Genomic DNA, 12,759 nt, shown 5'->3' with positions numbered 1-12,759 from the left:
TTGCCAAAGCTGCTTTTGGGCAAGCTCTTCTGGCATTGCCCAGTTACCAAATGGTGTGTATCATATTCTTTTATTCATTCTGCTTTGGATTCCTTTCTCTAGACTTTGGTGCTTAGCTTTACTTAGATTATCAAGTCCTGATGATGATCTTGTTACTCATCTTGAGTTCGAAACATAAGATTAAGGATTATTGACCTATTATTTATTATAGTGTTGCATGTAAATATTTTAGTTGGCCTCCAGGCAACAACATTTCCATGCTTTTTCATAAGTTAAACCACAGTGAGCAAAAAGTTCATAGAGTGCAGTCTTACATGTCCACTGCATAGTTTGTAGACTTAAAATCCTTGTGACAGCAGACGTTCTTCTGTCAATGCTCCAGAATGGATTTGGCAGTATGAGTGGGCAAATTATTGTCTTTTATTATGCAGCAAGCAGATATGAAACATCGCCAGTTCCACCACCTTTTTTGCTGGTTTCAGATCCCTGTACGTCTGCTTAAAAAGAAAAGTTGGAAACAGACAGAATACACTGCAGCACACTTATTACTCATTCCACACAGGCATACTGGGCAATATAATACCTTATTCATAAATTGTACTAAGTTAATTTCACTGTCCAACTTGTGACAGCGCCTGAAAGCAAGTTCTCCAGTCTGCCTACTAGAGTGCTAGGACAATCTTGCAGGCAAGCAGCAAACACACTCTTTCCTGTAGGGGAAACTGCTTTATTAGCACTGATTCAGCTCTTCTCCTTGTCAGAGGTTTCTTTTGATTCCAGAAGTATTCTAAAGTTCTGGGGTTTTAGGTCTAATACTTATACCCTTTTTTCCCTTTGAAGTCTTTGTAAGAGTTCCGTCCTCCCTGGTCCAGCCACGCTACAGGGGGTGGAGACAGCATTGTGCAAGGCAGCCACAGCATATTCAGGTGGTAGTGACAACTTCTCCCACCACTGTTTCTCAGGAAGGCTCATCAGCATATGCAAGGCACTCCTGATCTCACTTTGTGTGAGTGTCTGGAGTGAAGGCACAAACAGCCCCAATCAGTCTAAAACCAGACAGTGACTCCAGAAGCAGGCAGAGGCAAAGGATGGTTAAACAAGAGAAATTCCCACTTTCTAAAAGTCACACAGATCTAAAAGCGACATTTTCAGGCACATGATCTAAAAAAACACCTTCACTAAAAGATCTATTTTTAAATTCTGAGTTCAGGGAACGTAAACTCCATTTCTCTATCTTTTCCCAATTGAAAGTTACACTTGTAAAATGTTACAAGGCAGCTCCGATAATCACCTATGATAAAGTCAGCCTTTCAATAGCAAGAAACGAAATGCACTGTATTCTACTATCAGGAAATGTATATCACACCACTACTTGTCCTACCTTTTACATATACTGCACTCTGGCCATGGGGCTACCTTGGGCCTAACTTAGGGGTGATTTACATGTAAGAAAAAAGAAGGTTAGGGCCTGGCAAGTGGGTGCGCTTGCCAGGTCAACATGGCAGTTTAAAACTGCACGTGCAGACACTGCAGTGGCAGGTCTGATACACATTTGAAAGGCTATTTGTGTGGGTGGCACAATCAGTGCTGCAGGCCCCGGGCAAACAAAGTGCACTTAACTAGGGGCTTACCGGTAAATCGAATATGCCAATCATTAATAACCAATCATAATCACAATTTATACAGAGAGCGTATGCACTTTAGCACTGATCAGCAGTGGTAAAGCTCCCAGAGTCCTAAAGCCAACAAAAACAAGTCAACAGAAAATAGGAGGAAGAAAGCAATACGTTTGGAGATAACCCTGCAAAAAGGGGCAGGCCCAACAGCAATAAATGTTATGCAGTCAAATTACAGTAACCATCATGATTTATGTATTTCCTAAATGTTGCTCAACGGATGAATGTGTATGTAGCTGTTGTGTGCATAGTGTCCTTTATAAAGAATACATGACTACATCTTCACTCTTAGCAGATACATAGGTAAGCGTCTGTTTGTTGAGATGTTTCTTAGTTAGACTGTATTAAATGATGCTCAGTGCTGTTTGTGTTGCAGCTGTTGGGGCCTGCAAACCTGACTGGAGGGAGCTGGACGATGAGCTGATGAAGAGCTGTGCTCTCTATGTGGATTCCAGGGAGGCAGCTTCACAGGAGTCAGGAGACATTTTGCAATCAGGGGTAAAGTCTTACAAGCGAGTGTGTCCTGCTGAACCTGGAGCAGTGTACACTTTCTATAGGCAGTACATGTCTATGCAACAGAGGATATACTCTCTGCCACCAGTACTTGTCCATGCAATACGGTATATGCTTTCTATCAGTGGTACAGAGAGTTAATGCAATACAGTGTGGGCTTTGTAAGAGCAGTACACAATGTCCATGCAATACAGTGTATACTTTCTATAAGGCAGTACACAGTGTCCATGCAATACAGTGTATGCTTTGTATCATCGGTACACCCTGGCCATGCAATACAATGTATGCTTTCTTGATCAGGATAATCTAGGCATAAAACTGAAATGAGATTTCAATCTGGAAAGTGATCTGATGGAAGCACAGTGGTCCAAAGCATACTTGCATATGAAGAATGTTTCCTCCAATCCCATTCTTTAGTTGAAACCCTTTGGGTGTTTCCATCTAAATAACCGATCTTCTAAAAATAGCTCTCAATAGTATTGTAAGCTATCAGTTTTTTTTACCCACAGTGCCACTCTAGACAGAGGCCTGCTGAAGTGACCTGGTCCCATAGGTTGATGTGACACAGCAGACGTAGCCAGGATAGATCTTTAGTATATTTATTAAGTTAATTAAGTCCATAGAATAGCCCCACCAGGAGCAGCCTGCTAGCTGCTCAGCCCATCCTCTCAACTGTCTCACACCTCACCAACCTCCAACATTCCAGTCACATCAACATTCCATATGGAACTCTCACACTGGCTGAGCAGCTATTTACAAGATACAGGAGAACAGTATTTATCTTACATGAAGATACTACAATATCTCCCTTCTTTACAATTGAAAATACAACAAACAATACTAAAAATTAAAAGCAACTATACACAAAATATAAACAAAAGATAAATAGTCCAAAGCCCAAGGGTAATATAAATAAACTATACCACGAAAGGGACCCAGACTATAAACGGCAGACAAAGATAAGAAAAAGGATGAAAAGATAAGAATGAACTATCACCATCCTCCTCTTATAATAAGATAGAAAAAACATTAAACTCACTCACTAACACCAACCTCCTCTTTTAATAAAACACGAAAATAATATCCAACTACCAAACAGAAATTGAAAAGACACCACATAAGATACATAAAGGAGAAAATCCCTAAAACAAACTATAAAATGTATTGGAACCCAATACGACTTACATAGGTGGATCCAACTCCCCCTATACACTGAGTAGTAAATGGGATTAACCCAACACTAAAACGTAGGTGGGACTATTACCCCCTAAACACTGAATATATGTGATGGGACTAGCACACCCTAAACACTTAGTATATGGGACTAACACCCATTAACAATGACCTAGGTGGAACTAACGCCCCCTAAACACTAAGTATATGCGACTAACACCCATTAACAATGACCTAGGTGGGACTAACACCCCCTTGACACTAACACCCATAAAAAGAATTTAATAAGTGGGACTCTCACCCTCTATAACTGAGTAAAAGAGACTGACACCCATTACTACTAAAATAAGTGGGACTCTCACCCCCCCCAAAACTGAGTAAATGGGACTGACATCCATTACAAGTAACATAGATGGAACTCTCACCCCCCCATAACTGGGTAAATGGGACTAATGACTTGGAAATGGGGCTGAAACTCATCCCAAAAATAACTGTGAATGTGGGATCATGGGACTAAAACCCACTCCCATCCCTAGACAGGGAAATCTATCTGTGACGAGGGGAAATGGGACTGAGAACCCACTCCCATCCCAAGACAGGGATACAAAATCTAAAACAAGGAAATGCGTAAGCATAACATGACTTTAGAATTCACAACGTTTTCTGAATGTGCGCAAACACTAACATTTTAAATGTACTGTAAAACAACACAACAAGCTAATCGTATGAAAACAGACATAGGTGTGCCTGTCACCGAGATGATAGACAGGCGAGGCTTGCAACAGTTCTTGAAAACGTGCAAAATGGTACTCTGCAACAGATACTATGCCAACAGAAACCGAGTACTTGACAGCAGACCAAAGTACTTTGAAGAAGACAACATGCCTATAGAAGATGGAGATGAAACGTGGTACTAGAGAAACAACTCACCGCAGGAATTAGAACCACAGTCCGGATGTAGAGTGTCCGGTGACATGAAACGAAAAACTTTCCCCAAACGTTGAAACTGAAGGGACACATTGAAGAGAAACTGGTGACGAGTGTCCAGTGACTAGGGTTGAAAGACTCACTGCCCGAACGATGAATAGAAAAGACGGACACTTGAGGGAAACAAAACTAAAATCAAGTTGATAAGAGATGTCTCCAAGATGCAACGCGGCAGAAGTGAATTCAACCAGGATAATGAACTATACTGACTGAACAAAGGTTGGCAGGAAACTAATCGTGGTTGGCAAGAGACAGAGGAATACATCGCGGTCTGCAGCAGGAAACGTAGTGAACCTTAAGATGGCGGCACGCACAGGAGATGTATGCCGGGTGGCTCCCGGCACGCTCCTGCTTTAAACCGTCTCATGTCAGCTTCGAAGTCGGACATCACAAAGGGCTCTGTTCAACAGGTAACAAAGACGTCATGAATGGCTTTCAAGCGGATCCACGTGGCATTGTGCTTAAGGTAAACTGCGCCGTGTGGGTAGCCATCTTTTGATGCCACACGGTGCTGCATGTTGGTTTTTCATGCTGCAAAAGTCAGTGGGTTTTAGTCCCATGTGACGTATTATGTACATTTGGGTGTCAGTTCCAAACAATGTTTTTTTTTTCTTCACGTGGGTTTTAGTCCCATAGTGTCCCTCACATGAGGGGTGGCGTATTGGTTTGTCGCCACAGTCTTCTCATGTGAGAAGTACTTCCTTGGGTGTTGTTCTACCCATAGGTTTACTACCCGTTGGATTCTATTCTGGGTATCATATTCATTTGTTGTATGTGAGCTCTTATTTCTCTTCTTACAATTTTCTTTGTTCAGTATTAGGGGAAGGGGATGGTGTTAGTGTGTTGATCTATGCTTGCATCTTCCTTTTCTCCTTAGTGTGTCTGTTTTCCCTCTCGTGATGTGTTTCTACATGCATTCCTGGGTTTATGGACTCTTCATATCTTTTGTACATTTCTGTATTTATTTGTTTGCTTATTAGTTTGGGTTTATTTTAGGTTTTATTAATTTTCAGTGAAAAGGAAGAGGATGTGTAGTATCCTCGTCGCCAATTGAAGTGACCTGGTTCCATAGGTTGATGTGACACAGCAGACGTAGCCAGGATAGATCTATAGTATATTTATTAAGTTAATTAAGTCCATAGAATAGCCCCACCAGGAGCAGCCTGCTAGCTGCTCAGCCCATCCTCTCAACTGTCTCACACCTCACCAACCTCCAACATTCCAGTCACATCAACATTCCATATGGAACTCTCACACTGGCTGAGCAGCTATTTACAAGATACAGGAGAACAGTATTTATCTTACATGAAGAGACTACACCTGCCTTATGCAAATCAGTACTGACCCTGCTCCTCATAGGAATGTTTTTTCAGCCAGGCAAGGCACCCTCTTGAAGGGACCACAGGCAACCTGAGACCACAAAAGGCATCCTGATGTTATGTGCTAAACCCCCAAATGATATTTTGTCCCAGACCTGTGTCCAACCTTCCTAAATTTCATCTCCAAAATCCTGCTTCTTGTGTAGGGTGGCTCTTTATGTGCGTTGGAAAATAAATTGGTTTCTGCTCAGTTTCCTTCATGTTTTGTGCCCTCTGATGCTTCCCGTTGGTGTGCAATCCCTGGTGAAGAACTTCAAAGTATTCTGAAGATCTTGTGTACCTTCCACCACCTGGACCTGCACCACCACTTACCCCTCGAGCTGCTGACAAGCATTACCCTGCACAACTCCTTCTCCTTGATTCTCTACTGTCCTCTTGACCTTACTCTACCACCCGTCCTCTTGTTCCCACCCACTGACCTTCCAATCCAATGTTTTCCCCAGAAGGAGTTATGTTCACTAAGACGTCATACTAAGACAAATTCCAGGTTGGTATCCTACCCGGCTTTTCTGGATAATTCTCAATTGTGTGTTGTTCAATGTTTAAAAGAATATGAGACTTCTACCACAGAAGTGAGTCAGGATTCTGGTGGCCAACTGCTCATTCCTTTACAAAAGTCTTTTAGAGCGGTGTTGTCGGCTACATTAGCCAGATGGATGAGATGGTTGCTGTCGGAAGCAGCTATTGACATCTCCGCTTTTAGAGCACATTCCACTAGGGGAGTCATAGCATCAAAGTCGTATGCTATAGGTTCCCACATAGAGGTCATTATGAGGTCAGCAGATTGGTGTACCGAATCTAAGTTTTTAAGGTTTTACTATAAGCCTATTGTGGATGTGGCATCTGTTGTGGTAACACAGCTTTAAACAAGCATGATCGGAGCCTCCGGTCCTGACATAGAATGAAAAATGCTCTAGCTTACGTGTCAAGAATTTTCAATTCTATTAAGGACAAAGAGGCAAGGATTATTCCACCAAATATATGCTGTTAATGTATTCATATGTATTTCATTGATTTTTAATAACAACGTTTTTGAAACGTGATGATTTCTTTTCCCACCCTGTGATTTTGGAAGCATTTTGTATTACCTACATCCGTTTACAGGCTTTACGGTGTTCTTTTTCGGAAATGAACAGAAGAATGGGTGAGAAAGTGATTTCGGTTATAATCACTGTTCACTTATCAAAAAAGAGGTCAAGTACGGCTTGCTTCTTCCTACGCTGCTGAGGCTCCAGTTCAGAATTTGGCATCTGGCCCGGTTCGGTTTCTCGACGTCCCTGGGAGTTATTGAATCCATGTTTGGATTGCTTTAGACTTTTGGTGACTATGTGGTTTTCACATTGGAGACTTCTGCTGTTATGATGTTATGTTCCAAAGAGGACACAAAATGGAGTCATCTATACTTATATGGGTTGCCTTGTAGTGATTGGGGCATGTGACATGTGACGTATTTGGGTACATGGGCAAATTTGTTTTTGTTTATTTGATTGTGATTGGCTGCTGAAAATTTACAGTAAAGAAAAGAGGATTATCGAGGCCTCCGTGTCCTTAATAGAATTGAAAATTCTTGACAAGTCAGCTAGAAAGTTTTTCATTGCCATTTCTCTATGTATGTATGTGTAATTATTTCTATAGCATGAAACGAGCCAAAAGGCAGCGGAGCACTGTACAGGGGCAAACACCAATACAATTGGTATTTTTAATGCTTAGAGTTGCTGACGTGCTGCACTTTAGGGTACATGAAAATAATGCTTTTTTGGGTAGAAAGACGGCGTGACTTCCTCACTGCAACACACAGTAAATCCGCAGATGCTTCAAAAGCTAAACTTCATATTCACACTGTGGTTTCCGCACTCCCTGGTTAATGTATCATCAAAAGCCCACAGATTCATATCCCAGATTTCCAGTAGCTGAGAATCTCAAGTATAGTGTCATGAATGGTACCCAAGTGACATTTAAAGAAACAGTGACACCCGCCGAGTAAATTTAGTCCATTCACTATATCAATGCAATGTACATAATATGTAAAAGCCATGATCATTATACTGAAACATGCACCTTTATTTCACAGGCAGAGATTGTTGCAGAGCTGGGTGAAGTTGTGAATGGCACAATGTCCGCCCTCACTGAGAAGACGACAGTGTTTAAGTCATTGGGTAGGTAGAGCACATTTATGTGTGTGGGGACATTGGTCTTGTAACTTCATTATGGCTCTTTTGTTTATGGGCTAAGATGCATATGGTGCTGTACAATTAGCAGGGAGGGCCATTTTTGCATCGCAAACACCATATTTGAAGGGCCCTTGATTAGGTCAGACAAGGATAACAATGAGGGATGTGCGAATTTGTCAAGGTTTTCTTTTGTGAACTTCTAAGAAATCTCGCGAATGCTACAATTATTTGCCATAGGCAGTGAAGTTCTCTGCGTGTGATTTAATCGGGAAATTAAGACTTTCTAGCTCTTTTCAAGTTGTTGTGAGAAAAAAAAGATTCCCAACATCAATCTAATTTTAAGGTCGGCAGGAGCTCGGTTTTTAGGTTAACTTCCTAGAAATTGAAACATCCGTTTTCAAACCCAGTTAAAACTCGTGAGGAAATGCTCCCAGTTTGAGGGGACATACTACACCAGCGCCTTATTGTAGGAAAGGCGGGAAACTTTCCAAACTATGGGCAGCCACCCGATCAGGATCTACGCAAGACTTTGCAAGCCTATATCAACCTGGCACACACCTAATAAACATGGGATAAAGTAACCTGTAATGTACTACATAAAGATAATACACGTCACCTTGGAGTTACTTTACAAGATCAGACATGCTTAAAGTCACTTGCAGTTCCTTTTATATACAGTAGGGGGTACTCCACAACCACACTAATAGACCGTATAAAATATCTACCTTTAGCAGCCAAGATGCCATCCACCTCCAAAGGGGGTAGTATTCCAAGTCCTTACCCATGTACTTGGTGATGTACCGCAGTGAACCCCATGGGGTATGGTACCTTACTGGAAACTCCCAACTATATTAACTATCTTGCATATGGAATCACAGAGTTCACTCGCTGGCCCTAACAAATTGCCTCTAAACTTGGAGTACCCAAAAAGCTGTTGCAACATGCTCTGTGTAATTGTTCTAAGTACTGCAAAGCTGTACCTCATTCAAAGAGGTTGGAAGATATTTTGAACCAATACTTAATCTGTAAAAAAATAAGTGCCAGGGCCCTCATCAGTAGGCCACGGCCACTTTTACCACACATTGTCACTGTCAGCGCTGCAGTACCTTCACAATTCCTAACAATCACACTGCTACAAGTGTGACACTTCAGACTGTCAAGACCCCCAAAACGATAAGAATGACTTGGGAGGTAGGTATTGGTGGTTTACAATGTATATTGAATTAGTTAACAACTGTTTTTGTGTACATTTTTGAATTACACAAACATCGCCACCATGTGGCAGCTGTCAGAAGTGCAGGTGTTGGACATTAAGTGCTGATGCCAAGCACCAGAAACCACTGGCTCAAATTAAGCACTGTTTAGCACTCTTGACATTCCTGTTGGCAAGAAGAGAGAAAGATATTTCTCTACATATGAACATGTTATTCCTCAAAAGTACCTCATGGATGCATAAAAAGTTTTATAGAAGAGGAACAGCAGCTCCCAAAAAGCGCATCTCTAGTCAAAGGATATGATTTGGAGACTTAATCTTCATTTTTTGTAAGCTATCGTCTTAACGTGCTTTCTTTTTTTACTTTGCTACATGAGTTTCAGAGGCAATTTAGTTGAGTAACTTAGAGTCACATATTGAAGTATAAATACTGAACACTTGTCCTAGACTTCTGGAGATGTAGGTCTGATCCTGTTAGCAATAGGCATGTCAAAGTACGTCACCTATGGAAGATGATCACTTTCTCCTTGAAACTCGGTGGAGCAGTGGTTCATAACCTGTGATCTAGGGATTCCTGGGAATCCGTGACACTTATTCAAAAATAAAATATTAACAAATTAGTAAAATGTATATAAAAAAAGTAGCACGATGTAAAGCTGAAAATTTTAAAACATACAGTAAATGCAAAGGAATTTGAAAATGAAGGCTAAATATTAAGCTGGTATGCGATAGACTTGTGAGAGCAGTGCAAGAACATCGAAAAGAATTTAGTGTGGATGCTGGGCCTCAATTAAATTTAGAAAAGCTCAAACCTTCCCATCAAAAGAAAGTGTTGATTTTTTCAAATAGATTTGTTCGTGAACAAAATAAAATATTTCATCATTTGTGTATTTGTTTGATGAATGCTTGTTTCTGTAATTTTGTGCATTGTTTTCTGGCACCTCAGATTTCAATAATGATTCCGTAGTGGTCCCCGGGTTCCAGTAATATTATTAATAATAATAATAATAATAATAAGTAGCTTACAGAGCGCACGGCTACCTCCAATGGAGGTGTCCCGGCGCTAGTAGTGCTAGTTGACCCGGTCATGGGGAGGCGGTGGTGGAGAGTTAAGGAAGAGCAAAGCGCCATATTTTTAATGCTTTCCTGAACATTTGTTCAGAGTTGATCTTCCTTAGATTTTGCAGCATAGTGTTCCACAGAGTGGTGGTTTTAACCGTAAAGGAACGGCCTTCGGTCCTGGCCTTTGCAAATCATGGAGTGACCAGAAGATTCTGGTCATTTGATCCGAATACTCTCTTGTTACTGTATTTTCGGAGTCTTTGCCTCAGATAATGCGGACCAGTGTTGTTCATTGCTCTATGTGCCAAAGTGAGAGCTTTGTACTCTACTCTTCTTTTCACTGGTAACCAGTGAAGGCTGAGCAGGTGGGGAGTTATATGGTAATGTATCGGCACATTTCGCACAAGCCAAGGCTGCTGCATTCTGAATAATCTGCAGCCTTCTGAGAAGATACTCAGGGAGTCCTAAGTAAATGCTGTTCGCATAGTCTAGTTGGGAAGTGACCAATGCGTGCACCACAGTCTTCCTACAGTCCATAGGTAGATAGTGAAGAAAGCTCCAAAGCGCCTTCAACTTCCAAAAACATTGCCCTGAGACATAGGCAATTTGCACTTTGCCTGACAATTGTGGGTCAAACTTAAAGCCCAAATTTCTGGCAGAGGTAGGCGGATTTAGCTCAACCGGCCACCAGAGCTCTGGCCGTGGGGTGATGGGTTGATTGAAAAACAAGACTTCTGTTTTATCTGTATTTAATTTCAAGCAGTTCTCTGTCATCCAAGATGAGATGTTCAAAAGACACTGCTTAAAATTAACAAAGGCCGTCTCACTGCGATCTTTAAAGGAGAACACAAGTTGTGTATCATCCGCATATGAGACGACCTTCACCCCGTATTTCTCAATTATTGCCGCCAAAGGGGTAAGATACACATTAAAAAGCGTAGGGCTTAAGGCCGAGCCCTGTGGGACCCCACACTTGAGGAAGCTAGAGGTGTGAGGATGGAGGACCACTTGCTGCATGCGCCCTTCTGGAAAAGAGCGGAACCAGACCCAAACCGACACCCCTAGATCCTTCAGTCTGTTTAAGAGGATCCTGTGCGACAGTGTTGAAAGCTTCGGATAAGTCTAGCAGCACCAGCATCACACAGATTCCTTGATCTACAGTTTCCCGAATAGTCTCTGCCACTTCCAACAGAGCCGTTTCCGTACTATATCCGGATCTAAAACCAGACTGGGAGTCGTGAAGATGATGATTCGACTCTAGGAAATCCCTAAGTTGCTTCTGGACTTCCTTTTCTAGAATTTTAGCCGGAGCAGGAAGGAGAGAGATTGGCCTAACATTTTTGGGTTCTGTAGGATCTGCATCTTCCTTTTTCAAAATGGGCTGGACATATGCATTTTTCCAGCTGGAGGGGTAAACCCCCACCACCAGCGAGGAGTTCCAGATATCATTCAATACCGGACGAAGCCAAGGGGCAAGTAGTTTGAAAAATCTGGCAGGACAAGGGTCCGCAAGAGAGCCTGATTTTATCTTATTAGGTTCCACCAGAGATGCTTCTGGACTGAGGGTGCGAAAAGCTGTCCACATGCTAGTTAGAGTATACGAGGTGGATCATCTGGTGCTCCCGAGAGTGGGAAGGAGGAGTAAATATCCTGGATTTTTGTCTGGAAGAGAGTCGCTAGTTTTTCACAGAGAGTTTTGGAGGAAGGAATAGTGCTTTTCAGTGCCTCAGGTTTAATAAAGCCCTGGACAATATTAAAAATTTCTTTCGTAGACTTATTAGAGGAATTAATCTGATGTGGCAAAAAAGTCCTAACGGACTTACGCTTTAGGGAGTGAAATTTTCTTAGCGCTGCTTTATATGCACATTTGGCTGAAGACTCATAGTGTTTACGCCAAGCACACTCCAGCCTTTTACATAGACTTTTCTCCGTCCGGAGCTCGTCCGTAAACCAAGGAGCTGAAGGTTTGCTCCTAGCAAGCTTCCTTTTTTTCATCTGGCCGTTTTATCCAGAGCTGACATAACCCTCTGATTAAAGGTTAGTGCATCTTGACTAGGGTCTCCTGTGAGTCGGGGGAGAGTGGTCTGTAGCTTTGATTCGTTAGAGACCTTATTCCAATTCCTCCTGACCTTCAAAATTGGTTTTACCAAATCATTGCGGGGAAACCTGCAAGTACTAAAAGGAATCGGGCAATGATCTGACCAGGTCATAGATAACGGGTCCTCTACCTGTAGAGCATGATGATTGGTGAAGAGTAGATCTAACATGTGGCCAGCCACATCTGTAGGTGCCGCTACCCTTTGCATCAGATTCAGTCCCTTCAGGGTGTCCGCCATTTGAACAGCTAAGGGGCAGTTGGAATTGTCCATATGGACATTGAAATCACCAAGGACTGTCAAGTTAGTGTATTTTAGTGAGAGACCAGTGATGGTATCGTAGAGTAATGAATATGTGTTGCTCCACAGAAGTCAAAAGGTTAAGATACACTGCTATAGAGTAATCCAAACAATGTTACAAGTGTATAAATTAAAAAAACAGATAGTCAATAAAGGAAGAGATATGTCCCACTATTCTGGTTGATTAAT

At 41.9% G+C, this 12,759-nt stretch overlaps 1 protein-coding gene across 2 annotated transcripts in view; it reads left to right on the top strand.

Annotated features, from left to right (window-relative positions):
* Positions 1-12,759, top strand: part of CRYM (crystallin mu) — a 125,905-nt gene that overhangs the window by 108,132 nt on the left and 5,014 nt on the right. For both annotated transcript variants that reach the window (XM_085629115.1, XM_085629114.1), the window contains exons 6-7: positions 2,053-2,174; positions 7,800-7,884. In XM_085629115.1, the coding sequence (XP_085485241.1) occupies positions 2,053-2,174; positions 7,800-7,884 (207 nt within the window). The remainder of the gene's footprint in view (positions 1-2,052; positions 2,175-7,799; positions 7,885-12,759) is intronic.

This window comes from Triturus cristatus, chromosome 10 (genome assembly GCF_964204655.1).
Source record: "Triturus cristatus chromosome 10, aTriCri1.1, whole genome shotgun sequence".
NCBI lineage: Eukaryota > Metazoa > Chordata > Amphibia > Caudata > Salamandridae > Triturus > Triturus cristatus.
The sequence above is the reverse complement of the archived record's forward strand: the minus strand, read 5'-3'. Positions and strand labels throughout refer to the sequence as shown.